The sequence below is a fragment of the Garra rufa genome, chromosome 20 (genome assembly GCF_049309525.1).
Source record: "Garra rufa chromosome 20, GarRuf1.0, whole genome shotgun sequence".
Lineage (NCBI taxonomy): Eukaryota > Metazoa > Chordata > Actinopteri > Cypriniformes > Cyprinidae > Garra > Garra rufa.
In genome coordinates, this window is record NC_133380.1 from 20319739 (window position 1) to 20339535 (window position 19797).

Sequence of the window (19797 nt, forward strand, 5' to 3'; positions counted from 1 at the left end):
ATGATGCTTATATAAACATACATGATGTATTTATTTAGGATATCCATCCATCCTCTTCTCATATCAGAAAAAATATATATTAAATATATACAGTACACGCATATATTATGCAAACAAACTTATTTTGGATGAGATTGATCGATTTGACAGCACTAATAAATATTTTTAATTTATAAACATTTTTCTATTTCATATTTATATATGCATAATGTATACACAGTACACACACATATAACGTAAACAAAGCATATTTTGGATGTGATTAATCGTTTGACACCACAAATAGTTATATAAATATAAAAATGCACAATATTACATATTTTTGTAATGTCAAGTGACTATTCATCTAAACACCAAACAAATTAAGACACAGAGAGAAAATATGAGTTAGTGACAAAGTTTATTCATGGCTTTTTTTATTCTCTGTTTCTTGTATTTAGTGGAATAACAGAGAAGTGATCTACAAGATCATGAGTTTGTGATGGGCGGTCGTAGCATTTGTAAAATTCTCCGTTTCTTGTATTTAATGGGATAACAGAGAAGTGGTCTATAAGATCATGAGTTTGCAAGGGGCAGGTCCGCGCGCGTCCGCTCAGCCAGTGACATTTAAAGCGCGCCGCTGAATCAGTGTGCGCGTCACACTCTCGCCGCTGGCGCTTCAATTTAGTTTGTATTCTTCCCACATACAACTCTTACCAGAAAGACATGGCGTCCGTCACTTTAGGACAGCACCCTGCTCAACACCTCCTCGACTCGGATCAGCAACTGTTTCACAAATTGAAGTCTAGCGAGAGGAAAAAATTCACGCGTAAATGGTCGCTAGACAAGATCATGCGAAACAGACCGAGTGATATGGACAGCGCCAGAGCCGCAGTCTCAGCATCGCTCGTTTTATTCAATCACGAGCCCCCTTCAGCATCACACAGCCGAGGCTGTAGTGCCGGTTCGCCACGTAGTAACATGGACGGAACGATTGTGGACATGGAACGAGAGAACGCGAACAACAATAACGGAATATTTCGCAGACACAGTGCCGGGAGCCGGAGAAGCTCAGTGAGGGAAACGGCATGGTCTTCATCACCGCAAGAAGTTCGCAATCCCTCGGCGCGGTCAAACTTCAGCTGCGCGCCAGACGAACTGGAGGGACTGTCGATCGACAAGCTGACACAGGCAAGGTCAGGAGTAGTGAAGATGCGAAGCGAGCCTCTCAGGAGGGAGGCATGGTCCATCTTCAACCACAAAGACCCGAGGGTGAAGGCAGAGAAGGGAGAGGGCCACATCTTTATCTCCAGACAGCTGAGCCAGGACTGGTGCGACGCCTGCAACCGCCAGATCAGCAGCGCTGCATTCAAGTGTCAAAGTAAGTGACCGATATCTCCTCTCCTCATTTGAGCTTAGATATACAGAGGGATGAATGGAGGTAGGATGAACGAAAAGGTGGATGGACTGACGGATAGATGAACAGGCGGAATGTTAGATGGATGAATGCATAGTCTGAGGGAAGCATATAGAAAGATGTTGGATGACTGCAGAATGGACGAATACTCTGAGGAAAAGGTCTATGGATTGATGGATGGAAACAGATGAAGTGCTGGATAAATAAACAGTTATAGATAGGTAGATAGATGAATATGGATGGGTGAATAGTTGGAGGGATTGATACAACAGATAGAGGGATGGAAATTGATGAAGGGATAGATTGATAGATAAAAATGGATGGATGAATAGGCGAATAGCTGGTTTGATACAACAGAGGGGGATGAATGAATTAAATGAGTATAGATAGATGATGATGGATGGATGAATAGGCGAATAGTTGGAGGGATTGATACAACAGATCGAGATGGAAAGAGATGAAGGGATGGATGAATTAGTTGAGTACAGACAGATAGATAAAGATAAAGGGATAAATGGGCAAGCAGTGGGATTGATACAACAGATAGAGGGATGGATAGGTCTACAGTTTGGAAACGGGATGGAAACAGATGAAGGGATGGATGGACAAATTGTTGAGAATAGATGGATGGATGAATGGGTGAATAGTTGGACAGATTGATACAACAGATAAAGGGATGTAAACAGATAAAGGGATGGACGGATGGATGGACAAATAGTTGAGTATAGATAGATGGATGAAGATGGTGAATAGTTGGACAGATTGATAGAACAGAGGGATGGGATAGAACAGATGAAGGGATGAATGGATGGATGAACAAATAGTTGAGTAGATGGATAGATGAATGGGTGAATAATTGGATGGGTTGATAGAACAGATAGAGGGATGGATACAGATGAAGGGATAGATGGATGGACAAATAGTTGAGTATAGATAGATGGATGAAGATGGATGGATAAATGAATGGGTGAATAGTAGGGTGATTGATAGAACAGAGAGATTTAAACAGATGAAGGGATGGATGGACAAATTAGTTGTGTATAGATGGATGGATAGATAAAGATGGAGGAACTAATGGGCAAATAGTGGGATTGATACAACAGATAGAGGGATGGATAGGTCTTTAGCATAGTAAAAGACTCTCTAAACTTAAAAGCCTGACAAATTTTTAAATAGTAAAAAAGAGGGAAAAATCCCTACTTTAACTCTACTTCTACTAGTTGTTCAAACCAAAAAGAAAGAGGAAGGAAATGACAGAAGAGACAAACACTGACGAGTGCACATAAATGTGTTTATAAAGTACACAAGTGTTTGTTTTGCTAGTAGCCTGTTTTCTGCTGAAGGGGTTGTTTGTGGCTCCAGTGTTTGTTATAGGAACTTCCAGCACTGTATGTTTAATCAAGATGAAGCGTGCTGATACATGTGGAGGGTTTTCAGAGGATGAGGGGGGAGTTCCCAGCAGAGGTCATTGTTTTGTTTTTCTGTTTCATTATTTGTCATGTTTGATTAGTAGTATATGAAGATAAAGGGGGGACTCTGACAACCCCCTCCAGATACTTTGAGATTCATAAATGAAGTACTGTGACCCACAGGGGTCTTTGATTTATTGGCTTGTAAAGATAGGAATGAGAAACATTTAAAGCATGTGAGGTACACTTGCCTTTTAAAAAGAAAGAGTAAGAATCTGAAGTGGTACATCTAACAAGATATCCAAGTGTTTGAATTATGTTAAATTTTCCTGATCATTTTAAGGTACTTGCTTCCTCTGTATGCTTTTCCGTCGTACCTTTATTGCTGCACCACTGTCCCATCATGCACTTCAGCTAATTTGGTTACTAAATGCCCTTTTTGCTTTTAAAGGGCTGCTGTAACAAAACTACTCTGTAACCTCCGTTATAAATAAAACTTCTTTTGAGAGGTTTGTAAAAGAGAACCAAAATCAAATTCCATTTAATTTCGCTTGAGTTACAGAAATAGATCTGTGAATGATGTAGAATGACATTAGCTTTAAATGAATCTCTGCCAACGCAGTGTATTTGAAAGATTAAATTTAGTGCTAGAATGTCCCATGGTGATCTGAGATAAATGAGTTTACCCCAGTTCACCCTGAGATCAGAAGGTTCAGCGTGTGTATTTGTGTTTTTGTCAGTGTGTGTGCATATGGTGCATCTGTTCGCTTGCGTATGTGTGTGTGTGTGTGTGTGTGTGTGTGTGTGTGTGTGTGTGTGTATGCATGTGTAAAGCGTTGCTGAGTTAGCAGTGTGTCAGCAGTTCTCTTTTGGAAAAGGTACTGCAGTGAACGGCTTCATAAGAGGCAGACGGTGAAATTGCAGGGGTTTATGGAGTGTATCATTTAGAAGTTGAGGATGATTTTGAGGATTATACATTAACCCCAATGACTGTTCTGCCCTTCCAGAGCAGCGAAAAGTCAAATATGGGCGTATCTTTAACACTCCCTTAGGCTTATTATTTGTCTTTATAAATAGTCCTCTTAAAGACATAGTTTACCTAAAAATTAAATTTAGGTCAGTGGGGTGAATTGTTGTTTTAGACCCTATTTAGCCGTATTGACTAAAATGGTTGAAACATTCTTCAAAAAAGGGTGCATAAGTGATAACAGAAGGTTCATTTTTGGGTGAGCTATCCTCTTTAATTTTCATTTCTGTTTATACATTTTCTTAAAGGAACAGTTCACCTCAAGATTAAAAGCTTGTGCAAGTGGAGCAGAACTGAAGTATATGATAATGAAAATGTAGAGCGTGTTTGCAAAAGCTTCTTATCACATTTTATAGACTTCCACTATTTTCATTGAAACCGCAGGAGTTTTAAGCACTTGTTCCTCTTTCTCCGCAACCTTTCATTGTAAATGCCAGGCCTGGGTGTAATTTTTCCTGGTAGTTTTGTTGTGGTTTGTCTCTACGATTCACTTTGGGATACATCGGGGATTTCCATCTTTTTAAATGTTGCTGTTTTCAGTTCAGGGGGGTTTTGTGTAGCATTCCATGAGCATGTCCTGATATGCCTCCAACATAAGCATTGGTTTCATTCTTCTGTAGTGTGTTGAGATGCTCCTAGTTATTGCACATGACCAGAAGTCACTCATGGGTGAAGCACAACATTGTAGTTTGTAATTGTTGTAGAAGTGTCTTGGGGCATGCTGGGAAATGCTGTATTTAAGAGGTTGCGGTGGTGCAGACGGGCTAAAGATGGAGTGTCTTGACTACTACAGATGTACACAGACCGTAATTATACACACTGAATGAAAGAGGCAGTCAGAGACCATCAGTGGTTACGTTCACCTATAAACAGCTCCTTTGTGTTTATACTTTCTTCTAAAGGAAGGAAAAAACACAAATCAGTTCTCTTTAATATCTCGATTGTTTATTTTAGACAACAATACAATTCAAAAAGGAACAAATGGACTTTTGCTGAAGTCACCTGATTCTCAGATGTTTGTTCTGAAAAAAAAACTTAAAGTAATAGTTTAACCAAAAATGAAAGTCATTATTTACTCACCCTGTTGTTTTTCCAAACCTGTATGGTTTTCTGCAGAACACAGAAGAAAATATAAGGTGTTTTGTCTGTACAATGAAAATACAGTGTTATTTGTACTCAGCAATGTGAGAAAGAGTTTTCATTTTCAAATGAATCCTTTTAAAAGTCTCCTCTATAGTTTAGAGCAGTACTGTATGTCTTGCACTTATTCACCAAGAAACCAAAGACTTTCTTATCAAATTCTTCTAAGATTATCTGAGCTTTGGTGTTCAGTACACATTATTTTTATAGCTCTACACTAAAAAACTGGTAACGATTGTTGCTTTAAAAGTATGGACACCCATTTCCATCATTAAATAAAAAAGGTAGTTGCGACTTTTTATCTCACAATTCTGACTTACCTCAGAATTGTGTGATATAAACTCACAATTGCGAGTTATAAAGTCAGAACTGTGAGACATAAACATACAATTCAGACTTTTTTCTCACAAATGCGGATTTATTTCTTGCAATTCTGACTTTATAACATGCAGTTGGGAGTTATTAAGTCAGAATTGTGAGTTATAAACTTTTTCATCTTTCGTTTTAAATTGGACTTTATGACTCAGAATTGCGAGTTTATATATCACAATTCTTAGAAAAAAAGTCAGAATTGCAAGAAAAAAAGTCAAATTTCGCAATTCTGACTTTATAGCTCACAATTGCGAGTTTATATCACAATTCTGAGGAAAAAAGTCAGAATTGTGAGTTTACATTTCGCAAGTCTGACTTTTTTTTGTCAGAATTGTGATATAAACTTGCAAATCTGAAAAATTAAGTCATAATTGCCTGATATAAACTCACAGTTGTGAGCCTGAATGCAGAATGCAGAGAGTATAAAGTCAGAATTGCGAGATATAAACGTGCAAATCAGACTTTTTTCAGAATTGCACGATATAAACTCCCAATTGTGCGTTATAAAGTCAGAATTGCGAGATATAAACGTGCAAATCAGACTTTTTTCAGAATTGCACGATATAAACTTCTAATTGTGCGTTATAAAGTCAGAATTGCGAGATATAAACGTGCAAATCAGACTTTTTTCAGAATTGCACGATATAAACTTCTAATTGTGCGTTATAAAGTCAGAATTGCGAGATATAAACGTGCAAATCAGACTTTTTTCAGAATTGCACGATATAAACTCCCAATTGTGCGTTATAAAGTCAGAATTGCGAGATATAAACGTGCAAATCAGACTTTTTTCAGAATTGCATGATATAAACTTCTAATTGTGAGTTATAAAGTCAGAATTGCGAGATATAATCGTGCAAATCAGACTTTTTTTCAGAATTGCATTATATAAACTCCCAATTGTGAGTTAAAGTCAGATAAAGTCAGAATTGCAAAACAAAAGTTCAAAATTCTGAGAAATAGAGTCTGAATTGTATTGATATAAACTCAGATGCAGTTGCAAGTTAAGTCAGAATTATGAGATTTAAACATTTAAGTTTTTTCCCCTCTCAAAATTGGACTTTATAACCTATAATTTATATCACACAGTTCTGAGGGAAAAAAAGTCAGAATTGTGAAATATATATATCATGCAATTCTGACTTTATTCACAATTTTTATCACACTTTCTGAGGAAAAAAAGTCCGAATTGTGAGTTTATATCACACAATTCTGACTTTATAACTCAAAATTGCGTGATACAAACTCACAATTTCTGTCAGAATTGTGATATAAACTTGCAAATCTGAGAAATTAAGTCATAATTGCATGATATAAACTCACAATTGTACGTTTGTATTACTTAATTCTGAGAAGAAAGTAATAATTGTGAGTTTATATCACAGAATTCTGTTGTGCATTTTTTCCCAGTGTATTCTCTTGCCATATATAAACAATCCTCTCATTTAAAATGAAAGGAATTTTCATGAGAAGCATATCTGAACTCTATGAAATCTCCTAAGCTATAAATGAATATCTTTTCAGCAATAAAATGTTCCTCTAAGGCAGCTCTTTCTTGCTCAGCCAACATTCACTGTCAAAACCTGAAACCTCTCATTAGTCTTCGATTGTACAAATGCATAGCTAAACGGATTGTGAAAGATGTACTGCGTGCTCCATTGTGTTTAGCACTACCATTATTGAGTTCTGTTTCGGATTTATATTCCCTTTATATGACGGATATGTGTTATGCTGAATCACAGCAGGCTTAGACACGGTCTCAAGGTTTAGTCAAGGAGAATAAGTGAGTTCTCCTCAGGTAGCCTGTTCATGTGACGCTCCTCCTCCCTGCTAGTGTGACTCAGAGTTACTGAGTGAGTGAGTGGGTGTCTTTAAAAGCTTTCATCACTGCATGGGCCTGTCTCAAAGCATCAGTCTTACCTGCTCTCTCCCTCTCCTTCAGTCTGGCTTTATTTGTCTAATCTGGCTGGCTTTTTGGCAACTTCCCCCACCCAATTCGGCACCCATCCGTCTGCAGTGGAGGAGTTTAATCCATGCTAGAGTTGTGTTTAGCCATATTGCAGATGGATTATAGCTTATGGATGCCAGTCAGACAATGGATTGATTTTTAATTAAAAGTTTCAGACTGGCTGTAATGCTAGAAAGAGGAATGTCTTCCTTTTGGCCTCGACGAGGTAAAATGATACTGCTGGAAAGACGTAATGTGTTGTTTACTTTCTACTTTCGGATGCTGTGCATCCACAGTACAGAACGTCCTTAAATATTGTTTCAGCTGGCAGAATTTAGACTTATTAATGGAGAAGTTCACTTTCAGAACCAAAAATTTACAGATAATTTACTCTCCCCCCTTGTCATCCAAGATGTTCATGTCTTTCTTTCTTCAGTCGTAAAGAAATTATTGAGGGAAAATTTTCAGGAATACTATATTTTTTAACCTCAAATGCTCGTCTTGTCTAGCTACATCGCTGTTTTACTTTTTTTGTAAAGGCCGTTTAAATCCAAGATGTTCACGTCTTTCTTTAGTTGAAAATAAATGTATGTTTTTGAGGAAAACATTCCAGGATGTTTCGCCATATAGTGGACTTCAATGGGAGTCAATGCGTTGAAGGTCTAAATTGCAGTTTCATTGCAGCTTCAAAGGGCTCTACACAATCCCAGCCAAGGAATAAGGGTCTTGTCTAGCAAAACAATCATTATTTTCTAAAAATGTAAATTTCTATACTTTTTAACCACAAATGCTCATCTTGCAGTAGCTTTGCATCCACGACTTCACACATTACGTAATCACGTTGGAAAGGTCACACATGATGTAGGTGGAAGTAATAACCCAGTGTTTACAAAGCGAACGTCCAAAAAAGGTCAAACAGCCTTTACAAAAAAAGTGTAAAACAACGATGTTGGACGATTTTGAAGTTGGAGGTTTTTCGTCTTGAACGTGATTACGTAATGCGATAAAGTCATAGACATGCACTGTAGAGCTAATGCGAGATGAGAATTTTTGGTTAAAAAAAAATATATATATATTTTTTTTTATTAAATGGCTGATTGTAGAGCTAGATAAGACCCTTATTTCTCGGCTGGAATTGTGTAGAGCCCTTTGAAGCTGCACTGAAGCTGCAATTTGGACCTTCAACGCATTGATTCCTATAAAGTCCACTATATGGAGATAAATGCTGGAATGTTTTTCTCAAAAACCTTACTTTCATCTTTCATCTTGAATGAAATGGAGGTAAATTACCAGGAAATTTTAATTCAGGAGTGAACTAATCCTTTAAAAAGAAATATGAGACATCTTACATCTGTGTTATATGCTTTGCTGTCCTTTCTTTCTACTGAACCAGAAACATTATAGCTTTTACATTCCATTGCCATTCAATTCCTTTTTCTTCACTTTAACAAGATAAAACTTGTAAATCAAGTCTGCTTCTCCAATGCCTAACTTTTCGAACTAAATCAAACCGCTGGCACAAGCTTGCCTGTGTGCACCACAAAAACCCATTGAAAATGCGTTAGTCATGTTGTAGATGTTTTAGTGCTCATGTGTGCAACCTTGTTGAACACACGGTTATACAGCAGGAGCTTTGTCTACTTTCTCAATACAACATTCACCTCAAGCGACAGATGGACTGGGTCTGTTAAATCATCACTTCCTGTTTCAGTACTGTGGCTTCACGGTATTCAGAGGACGGATAGCCAGCTTTTGCATGAAGGCTTCATTGGTTGGATATTAGTATCAGGCAGCAGTTTGAGATGGAGGTGTAGAGTGGGCTGTGTTTCATGCGTGTGTGAAGTAAAGATGTGTTAATGAGGTCTGTGACGAGGTGTAGGGGGCAGTTATTGCTGAACAGGAGGAGTGAGTTCACAAAAGTATGACAGGCCTTTTGGGAGTTATCTCAGGCTATATTTAGGCTGCCCTTGGCTACTTCTCTCTACCTCTATCTGTCTCTCACAGACTCACTCTCTCTTATGAGAGACCTGGGATAAGGACAGAAGGAAATGTGCCACCCCATCTATTATAGTCAGCAGAAGTCAAATGCAAAATACGAACGGCTTGGTATTTGTCCTAGGTTTTGTCTAAACATTAAGATATTGTTTGGCTAACTGGGGCAGTTTTTGTTTTATAAATGTAAATCAGTTGTTTTATGACCATGTTCAAAAGTGATAGATGTTCATGAGTTCCTTGTTTGTCTTGAACAGTTAAACTGCTTTTTTTCAGAAAAATCTTTCAGTTTCCACAAATTATTTGGTTTTTTAGCATATTTGTGTATTTGAACCCTTTCCAACAATGACTGTATGCTTTTGAGATCCATCTTTTCACACTGAGGGAACTGAGGGACTCGTATGAACTATTACACAAGGTTCAAACGCTCATTGATGCTTCAGAACAACTTTTTTTGTGTTCTAAGAAACATGTAAGTATCTTCTGTAGCTTCTGAAGGGCAGTACTAAATGAAAAGAATATGATATTTAGGCAAAATAAGAAGAATTTACACCTTCATTCTGTTAAAAAGTTTACACCCCTGGCTCTAAATGCATCGTTTTTTCCTTCTGAAGCATCAGTGAGCATTTGAACCTTCTGTAATAGTTACATATGAGTCCCTCAGTTGTCCTCAGTGTGAAAAGATAGATCTTAAAATCATACAGTCATTGTTGGAAAGGTATCAAATACACAAAAATGCTGAAAAAACTGAATTTGTGGGATCTGAAGGATTTTTCTGAAGAACAGTAGGAAGTTTAACTTTTCAGGATAAACAAGGGACTCATGAACAACTATCACTAAACGAAAAAAAAAACACAGCTGTGAATCATTCAGGTAACAACACAGTATTAAGAATCAAGTGTATGTAAACTTTTGAACAGGGTAATATTTTATCAATTTAACTATTATTTTCTCTTCTGGACTATATGTAAATATCTTTTATGTGAAATATCATATTCACTTAATAAAAAATAACATGCATTTTGTATGACCCCTCTTTTTTGGTAAAATAATTAATATTTAGCAGGTTATGCAAGGTGTATGTAATTTTTTTTTTTTTTTACCTCAACTGTATATTTGCATTCATTAGCTAGTTCGTATTAATTTATTTTGGGATAAGCAAATCTGTGAACCTCTAGTCTAAATAGGAATATGAGATGCATCGTTGAGGTATTAGATCATTAATATGCAATTGTTTCTGGATGAACAAACATGGAGGTAGCAAGGAGGTAGTTTATGGAGGTTATCAAATTGTAAACCTTCATTGATGCTTTAATAGTTGTTGTTAAGAGAAAATGGAGCAAGACATTGCTCTCAATTCTCTTTATTTATAGATATACACTAGAGAGAATGAGGAAGATGTAGAATAGAGGGCTAACATGTTCAGAACTTGAGACGTCCTTAAGGACAACAGGTTTCTCCAAGCGTGGGACTGTATTCTCACACAGGAAGTGGCATGATGGCACGGAGTGACAGGAGAGAGGCATAGAGGGAGGAAGAGAGAGAGATTGATGGATCGATTGAGATGGAGAGAAAAGGACAGGGAGGGAGAGGAAAAGAGAGTAGGAGGCAGGAGAGCAGTGCGGCTGTGCCTTTAAGGATTCAATGAAAAACATGCTGCAGAGAGCAGGATGAGTGGGTGCAGTCTGAGCTGGTACGAGTTCTGCACTGCGTGAGAAAAACAGGAGCACGGACGCAGAGAGGCAAGAACAGGAGAGAGAGTACCAGTCAGCGGAGGGGGGGATTGTGTCAGAGGGTAGGGGTGCAGGGTGGCAGAAAGGCAGGGAGGGGGGCGTTCAGTGCACAACACAAAACCGAGCGCAGCCCTGCGATGGTGGACACACAGGAGCGACTGGCGCAGGGAGCCCACACCACGACGCAACGGAGCCACAGGCGCCCAGCCCCAACCGGGACGGCGGCCGCTCACGGACTGGCACCTGGAGCGGGACGCAGTGGTGGCACTGGGGTCATGGCCGCAACAGGCCGCAGATAGCGGCGGTCATGCTGCCGGAGATGAGGACCGAGGAGGCGGTGGCCAGCGCCTGCTTTGGACAGGTCTCCAAGCGGCTGGGACGGTTCTTCCGCCGCCTGCCCAAGTCCCGCTCCTGGTCCGAGGGCCTCCGCTTGCTGCGGCGCTCCAGCAGTAGCGGGACCCTCATGTTATCAGGTAACTTGAGACCGAGAGATGAGAAATATCCTGGCTTAGTAAGTGACTGTGAGACTAAAACTTAATGTACTTTTATCCTCTGTGACTAGACCTGGCCAATTAGGTTTCAGTCACAGAGCTCTGCAGTGGCTTTCACCTTCCTTAAATAGCCTTGTTGCCGCATCACGTTCTCGTTCTCCTTTTCTTGCTCTCGTGGTCTCTTTCTTTCCCTCTCTGTCTCGTTTTCTCTCTCATGTTGTATCTATTGTTGTCCATTCATGTGTTGAATAGACATTGATCTGTAACTCAGCCGCTAAAAGCTTCTGTGGTTCTAGAATGTGCCGGTAAACCAGGCAGACAGAGTGCAATGTATAATGCTTAATTGTACTGTATTCACTATTTCAACACTAGATTTACCTGATGCTATTAAGAAACATGATGAAACTACATTTACATCGTCTAAACAAAATGACCTTACCTGTGAAAAACTTGCTCAAGTGTGCTTCTCTGTTTTAAATGGTTGTAAACATGTTGCTATATGCTCTTATGCAGTTTCTAGGATGTTCTACACTCTTAATATGTGACCCTGGACCACAAAACCAGTCATACGGGTCATTTAAAAAAAATTGAGATCTATACATTATCTGAAAGCTGAATAAATTAGCTTTCCGTTGATGTATGGTTTGTTAGGATAGGAAAAATCTGAAAATCTGGATTCTGAGGGTGCAAAAAAATCAAAATATTTAGAAAATCGCCTTTAAAGTTGTCCAAATGAAGTTCTTTGCAATTCATATTATTAATCAAAAATGAAGTGTTGATATATTTATGGTCGGAAATTTAAAAAATAACTTCATGGAACATGATCTTTACTTCATTCAAAAAAAATCAATAATATTGACCCATACAATGTATTTTTGGCTATTTCTACCAATATATTTGTGCTACTTAAGACTGGTTTGGTGGTCCAGGGTCACAAATAAAGGCTCCAAAGGGGTATTTTTATGGTGATACCATAGAAGAACCATTTTTGGTACTCTAAAGAACCTTTCAGTGAACAGTTCTTAAAAGAACCATTTCTGAAGAACATTCCTCTACTAAAGAACCTTTTCTGCATTTGAAAGGTTTCATGGATGTTCAAGGTTCTTCATGGAACAATCAATGCCACTGTTAAACACTCTTAAAAATAAAGGTGCTTCACGATGCCATAGAAGAACCTTTTTGGAACCTTTAAAATCTGAAGAACCTTTCTGTTTTACGAAAGGTTCTTTGTGGCGAAAGAAGGTTCTTCAGATTATAAAAAGCTAAAAAAAGAGTTGGTTCTTTAAAGAACCTTTGAATGAATAGTTGATCTGTAGAGGTTTCTATGTGGATTCTGGGTGATCTTAAGGTGTTCTTGGTGATTTCTAGAGTGTTGCTTATAAAGTAATAGACTGAAGTAATAGATCTATGCTCAACAATCCGGCCATTTGGAGGTGTCATTCATATCATATGAATGACACCTCCAAATGGCCGGATTGTTGAGGATAGATCTCTTACTTCAGGCTATTACTTTATAAATGTTATGCAGCACATTGATTTAATACTTGGGAGTTAGGAGTTTAGAAAAATAGCTTGCCTTCAAAAGCACCACTTAATAATCTTGGAAAGTTTGTTAAAAGTTTCCTCGTCTGCATGCTATGTTGTGTTTGTGGAGTCACGGTCTCAGATTCTCACGGATCGTTTGTTGCTTATGCAGTCAAGTTAGACGCCTAGGCATCAGCGGATGAATTTGATCTCAGTGCTGTTTTCGGCAAAATGACGTCTTGATCAGAAGCCAAGGGAGTTGAAATTGAATTTCCCATTGATCTGAACCGGAATCCCTCTTTGAGTAGACAGAGACAGGGATACAGTACACCATGCCTAATGAATAAAAAGTGATCTGCTTTAGTGTGAAGTTAACTTCCCTTCTGTTCACTTAGTATCATACTTGAATAAAAAGCAAGATACACCGATGAGACTTCTTTTTCTAAGTTTCAAAGAAAGTCTTTGGTTGAGATTGATGGTTTCACATGGAAAGGTGATGGCCTGTGTGCCAAAAAAGACCTTCAGTCATCTTGGAAACACAAATTAAGATATTTTTTAATGAAATTCGAGAACTTTCTGACCCTACAGCAAGTCAACTGACACATTCAAGGCCCAGAAAGGTAGTAAGGACATTGTTAAAATAGTCCATGTTACATCAGTGGTTCAACCGTAATGTTATGAAGCTACAAGAATAATATTTGTAACGACTTTATTCAACAATTTCCTCTTCATAACATTACGGTTGGACTTTTTTGATGATGTCCTTACTGCCTTTCTAGGCCTTGAACGTGGTAGTTGCGTTGCTGTCTATGCAGGGTCGAAAAACTCTCGGATTTCATCCAAGTATCTTCATTTGCGTTCTAAAGATAAATGAAGGCCTTACAGGTTTGGAACATTTTGGGTGAAGTTTTCCTTTCAGTTTTCATAACAGTGCTTTTTTATGGACATGGACAGTCATAACATTTGAAAGTGTCTGTCAGTGCAGATCCACACACTCAGTGCTCTGATAATACTGTCACATCTGGCTTTTAGCTCCCAGTAGACTTTACTTTCTAAGTCATGGCCAATCCAATTAGCATTAAAGCTGTTTGGCAAATACGAGCCTTTTTAGTCTCTGGTTCGGAAATGCTTATGAGTTGACAAGCTCATGAGATGACGGTAGTACTTTTCTCACCCTTTCTGCTTCATGATGACGTTAGCCATCAGCTCCCGCACACACTGACGCACTGCCGTGGATGACACACGCTGAGTAAGACAGAAATCAGCAGCAGGCGGTGTGAATTTTACATGTTATGAAGTAAATAACCCAAGTTCTCAAGCAGGATTTAAAGGCCTGAACATGGCCAAAAGGCCTTCCTCTAGTGAGCCATTATGTTAAAACTTAGATGTGACTATAGAAGAACTATAGAAGTATTCTGTCAGCTCAAACTGATGCTGAATCTGTGAGCTTGATTGTAAAAGCGTGGCTGTGAAATGCTGATAAGAGCTTAAACAAACCTGTCTGTATTCAGACTTGTCAGCATCTGTGTTCAAAGTAAACACTGGACACATAATTCATGTTATTTGTCACTAACAATGTACTCTTCACAATTACTTTCAATTTCTATTGACAATTTCCCACCCACAGTGTATTGAAAGCTGACATAAGCTATGTGAGACTGTGTCTGTGTCATGTGTTCAGGGCCGAAGTGACCTGAGTGGTGCAGCTTATTAAATCCCTTAGATTGGGTTTTAGTGCTCGTTCAGCATCTTTAGCATCTAAAAGGTTTTGCCCATGCTTCACAAGACAAAACATCCTGATTTGCACTGTGTCGATACTTTACACTTCGTTAGGCCTTGCTTTTCCTAAGCTAAGCATTAATGGGTTCGGGGCTATTTCTATTCATTATGTTTTAATAGGGTATAAACACAGTGCCAGACGTTGTTTTACTGTGGGTTAATACCTCCTTGGATAACAACAATATTTTCTTTTCTCTTGCAGTATTCTAAGAGCAAGGAACTAAAAGAGCATTTTGATTTGTGTTGGATTTTTAAAGAAAAATATTTAGAAAGTACAATTTCTTGCCAAATTCTATTAACATCATATTTCAATCATATGTCAGTCTGTTCATTTGGTTGAAATTATACAGGTTTAATTTGAAACTGGAATCCTAATTTTCAGATTTTGGACAAAAATAAATAACAGTGAGGAGTTGAAACATGTTTCAAGTGTTCGGTCACTTTTTTTGCTTCTTCTGTTTTGGGTTGATCGTGTTTTTCCAGCGGTAAAACTAAATGTGGGGGTGTCTACGTGGAAAAAAAGAAACAAGGAAGCTGTGGAGGAAGGGAATAAAATGAGGAATTAAATATAAACACTGAAAAAGAAAGAGAGGAAAGCTCTCAAGGTTTGTCATTTCTGAATGTCATATGTGAATTTAGCCCCAGTATACATTGAGTGTAAATGGGATGAATGATCTAAATAAAATTGACTCACTGTGCAGTATTAGCAATAGACTTTGCGTCTGTGAAAGGATGGATGGATGGATTGTTGTGAAAAGGAGTGAGAAGGGAATTTTAGTCACTGCCAGGTTGATAAACTCAGTCTAACAAGTGTCTAAAAAGTGATTTGACTGCTTTCACTCACATTAGAGTAATCAATAGATTAGGGAATATGAATGCAGTAACATATACAGTACTGTTTTAAAGATTGTGCATGCCCATGTTCACTATTTTTACATGTGGAGTACTTTTCAAGTCATCCAACACTCACTTAATGTTCATCTTTTAAAAAATGTATAATTGAATAACACTTTTAAATGTAATCTTAAGCAAATCTCTAAATAAATATCAGTTTTTTGCACGTTATAATTTTGTTATGCATACACTTTTACATCAATATTGGTATCTCATAATGTTAACATAATTATCTGCTTATCAGTGTTGGCCCTAATTTTAATATCAGTGCATTTCTAGTAAATTATTGCAGAACTGTACACAACTTATTCTGAAATTTAGACTTGATTCCTCCTGGAAAGAAAGGTCAGATTTTGTTATGTGGTCCCTCTTAAGACAGATCTGTTCAGTTTAATTACAGACTAAATACCCACCAGTTACCCATGGCTATTATCCCAGGGGTTGTCTTTGAATCTCTATGAATGGTCAAGTATATCTGCGCTTGCTCGATGTAAGAGAACTACACATTTTAAAACAGGTCATAGTATGTGAGTCAGAAAGGTTCTTTACTTTAACATTTCTTGCTTCTTGAATGAACCAGTGTGTTTCTGTCAAAGTGCTGCATGTTTGTGTCTGTTTATTGGAGTTTTTGTGTCTGTTTCTAATTTAGAAACATTAATTTGGGTTTAAATTACAGGGTTCAGTCAGATAGGTTCCACTGGGACCAGGTTGCTGGAATATGATGCCATGCTGTGTGTAAATAGAGCGCTGCAGTGATGACGTTTTTTGTATGCCAACCCAAATAGCATCAACCTGGTTCCCTCTACAAAACCCTTACTTTAAGGTTTATTGCAGAAAATAAGCTTTGGGACCAACAAATGTTTATGATTCTTGATGAATACATTTTAGACATATTATTAGGCGTCGACCGATATGTGATATGTAACAATTACTGACCAATATTTTGAACCGATATACAATTGAAGTCAAAAGTTTACATACACTTTGTAGAAACTGCAAAATGTTAATTATTTTAGCAAAATAAGAGGGATCATACAAAATGCATGCTATTTTTTATTTAGTACTGACCTGAATAGAATATTTCACATAAAATGCATTTACATATACGTAGTCCACAAGAGAAAGTAAGTTAAATTTATAAAAATGACCCTTTTTACATACACTTAAAGTTTGCATAAAGTTCACATACACTTAATTCTTAATACTATGTTGTTACCCAAATGATCCACAGCTGTGTTTCTTAAACTACCTCTTCAGAAAAGTCCTTCAGGTCCAACAAATTTTTCTGCCCTTTCCAACAATGACTGTATGATTTTGAGATCCATCTTTTCACATTGAGGACAACTGAGGGACTCATATGCAACTATTACAGAAGGTTCAAACACTCACAGATGCTTCAGAAGGAAAAGCAATGCCGGGGGGTGAAAACTTTTGAACAGGATGATGTGTGTATTTTTCTTATTTTGCCTTAATGTCATTTTTTTTTTTCATTTAGTATTGCCCTTCAGAAGATACTTACATGTTTCCCAGAAGACAAAATAAGTTACATTTATTGAAAAGTTTTCCCCCCTGGCTCCTAATGTTTTTTTTTCCTTCTGAAGCATCAGTGAGCATTTGAACCTTCAGTAATAGTTGTATACGAGTCCCTCAGTTGTCCTCAGTGTGAAAAGATGGATCTCAAAATCATACATTCATTGTTGGAAATGGTTTGAATACACAAAATGCTGAAAAACCAAAGAATTTGTGGGACCTAAAGGACTTTTCTGAAGAACAGCAGGCAGTTTAACTGTTCAGGACAAACAAGGGACTCATAAACAGCTATCACTAAACAAATAAAAAAAAAAACAGCAGTGGTTCATTCAGGTAACAACCCAGTATTAAGAATCAATTGTATGTAAACTTTTAAACAAGGTCATTTTTTAAAATTCAACTATTATTTTCTCTTGTGGACTATATGTAAATGTGTTCTATGTAAAATATTTTATTTAGGTCAGTATTAAATAATAAATAACATGCATTTTGCATGATCCATATTATTTTGGTAAAACAATTAACATTTTGCAGATTCTGCAATGTGGATGTAAACTTCTGACTTATACAACTGTATATTTCTGGTGTTGAAATGAAAATTAATGTCAAAATTAATAATAACAAGGCCTCTGACAAAAACTTTCTTTAAATGCTTTTAAATTTTTTCATCTGCAAATCGGTTTTGAAAATGACCAATAGCGATAACCATAAAAATGCTTAATATTAGTGCCGATAATCGACCACTTTATCCGTCATGTTGTTACTATCACATGACCTACAGCATCAGTTGTGCTGCTTCACTGCCATTCACAAATTGTCTCCCTTGGCCTCATAGAATAGTAGTCCATCGAATACACACTTCAGAATCTTAGGTGGAAGTCATTTAAGGTCTTTTTGTCTGCTATTTTCAAATGCTATAAATTTGGACAAAGTCTACTACTCTTTGTGCATACTGTATAGTTTTAAAGTAGGCATATTCAGACTCACCAATTGACTTCAGGATAAGGGAACTGGAAGTACTAAAATAGTCGTTTTAGATTTTGGTCTACAAAAATGTGTCATTCCCGTAGCACTCTTTGAAATGAGCCAATGAATCTTCGCTTTTGTTATGAAGGGCATCCTTGAATCATGGGAAAAGATGCACAGCAAGGTTACAGGGTCAGGTTCTCTGACTTGGCTGAGAGAAAGAAACGACAGAAAATGCTGCTGACTGATGCAGAATCTGAAACAGAGAGCAACACGGAGAGAGAGAGGTGGTAGGAGTGTGCGTACAGCTGGGGTGCATATGAGCCGTGGCTCTGAGAAGGAACTGTGACTCCTGAGGTGGAAAAATGCTGATGTATGGAAGAGAAGGGGGAGATCAGAAATGTCAGAAGGAAGTGGGAGGCGAGAAGGCGCGTGAGGGACAAAAAGGCATCAGTGTTCTTGTTCCCTCTATAAACTCCCCCTTACATTCCAGCTATCGGAGGGGAGTTTGGCACGCTTTTCCAGCTAAACAACCAAAATGTTTCTTCTGATCAGCAGACATGGTTAACTCCAAGAGGAAGTGACCGTGTTCTAGTGGGAAGTGCTGTTTTAAAGGGACAGGCCCAGAAATGCGTATTTGACCTCTCACTCGGAGGAAATTCCATGTGTGGTCGAATAAACATTGTGTTTAATGTGACAAGGACAAGAGTTTGACCTCCTCTGTCACCAGCACTCCTGTTTTATAGCAGCACTGCAGCATTTCCAGGTTATGTAAACTATGCTGCAATGCTCTATCCATGGGGCATCTCTGCAATGACCCCAGTCTTACTCAAAAACATAAGTGTGACCCCTCTATTCATAAGGCGCTGCGGCTAAACAAATAGTCTGGGGTCACAGTTTAATGTGCCCCGGGCAAAATATATGGAGTGTTTATTAGACTTTTCTCCACATGAGTGTGTTTGAGTTTCCCCCTCAGAACATCGGGATTTTACAAGGCAAAATGTATATTTATACTTTTTAAAGAGAAGTTCACTTTCAGAATAAAAATGTACAGATAGTTTACTAACCCCCTTGTCATCCATAATGTTTATGTCCTTCTTCAGTCATAAATAAAATGTTTTTTGAGCCAAACATTTCTGGATTTCTCTCCATATACACTAAAAGGTTTTCACCAGATTCAACTTAAAAACCTAAGTTAAATCAGCTTAAAACTACAAGTCATTTTAACTTATAACAATAAAAATGAGTTGATTTAACTTGAAATTTTAAGGCAGCTGCTAAACTTTAAGTTTTTATGTTTAACTTTTTACAGAGGACTTTTATGGTGCTTGTGAGTTTGAACGTCCAAAATGCAGTTTAAATGCAGCTTCAAAGGACTCTAAATAACCCCAGCCAAGGAAGAAGGGTCTTATCTCGCGAAACGATTGGTTATTTTCCAAAAAACAATTTTAATTTATATACTGTTTAACTTCAAAAACTCTGTATGTCGAAAAACTCCCATCTCATTTTTCAACTTTAAAATAGTCTTACATTAACTGATCGTTTTGCTAGACAAGACCCTTCTTTCTCGGGTTGGGATTGTTTAGAGCCCTTTAA

The 19797-nt window shown here is 37.7% G+C and overlaps 1 protein-coding gene across 2 annotated transcripts in view; it reads left to right on the forward strand.

Annotated features, from left to right (window-relative positions):
• Nucleotides 1–704: 704 nt before the first annotated feature.
• Nucleotides 705–19797, forward strand: part of rassf5 (Ras association domain family member 5) — a 59351-nt gene continuing 40258 nt past the window's right edge. Inside the window, exon 1 of one of the 2 annotated variants that reach the window (XM_073826120.1) lies at nt 705–1360. In XM_073826120.1, the coding sequence (XP_073682221.1) occupies nt 706–1360 (655 nt within the window). In that variant the 5' untranslated portion in view covers nt 705. Of the gene's footprint in view, nt 1361–11073; nt 11491–19797 lie in introns of those variants that run through there. The other variant, XM_073826121.1, reaches the window with a different exon arrangement.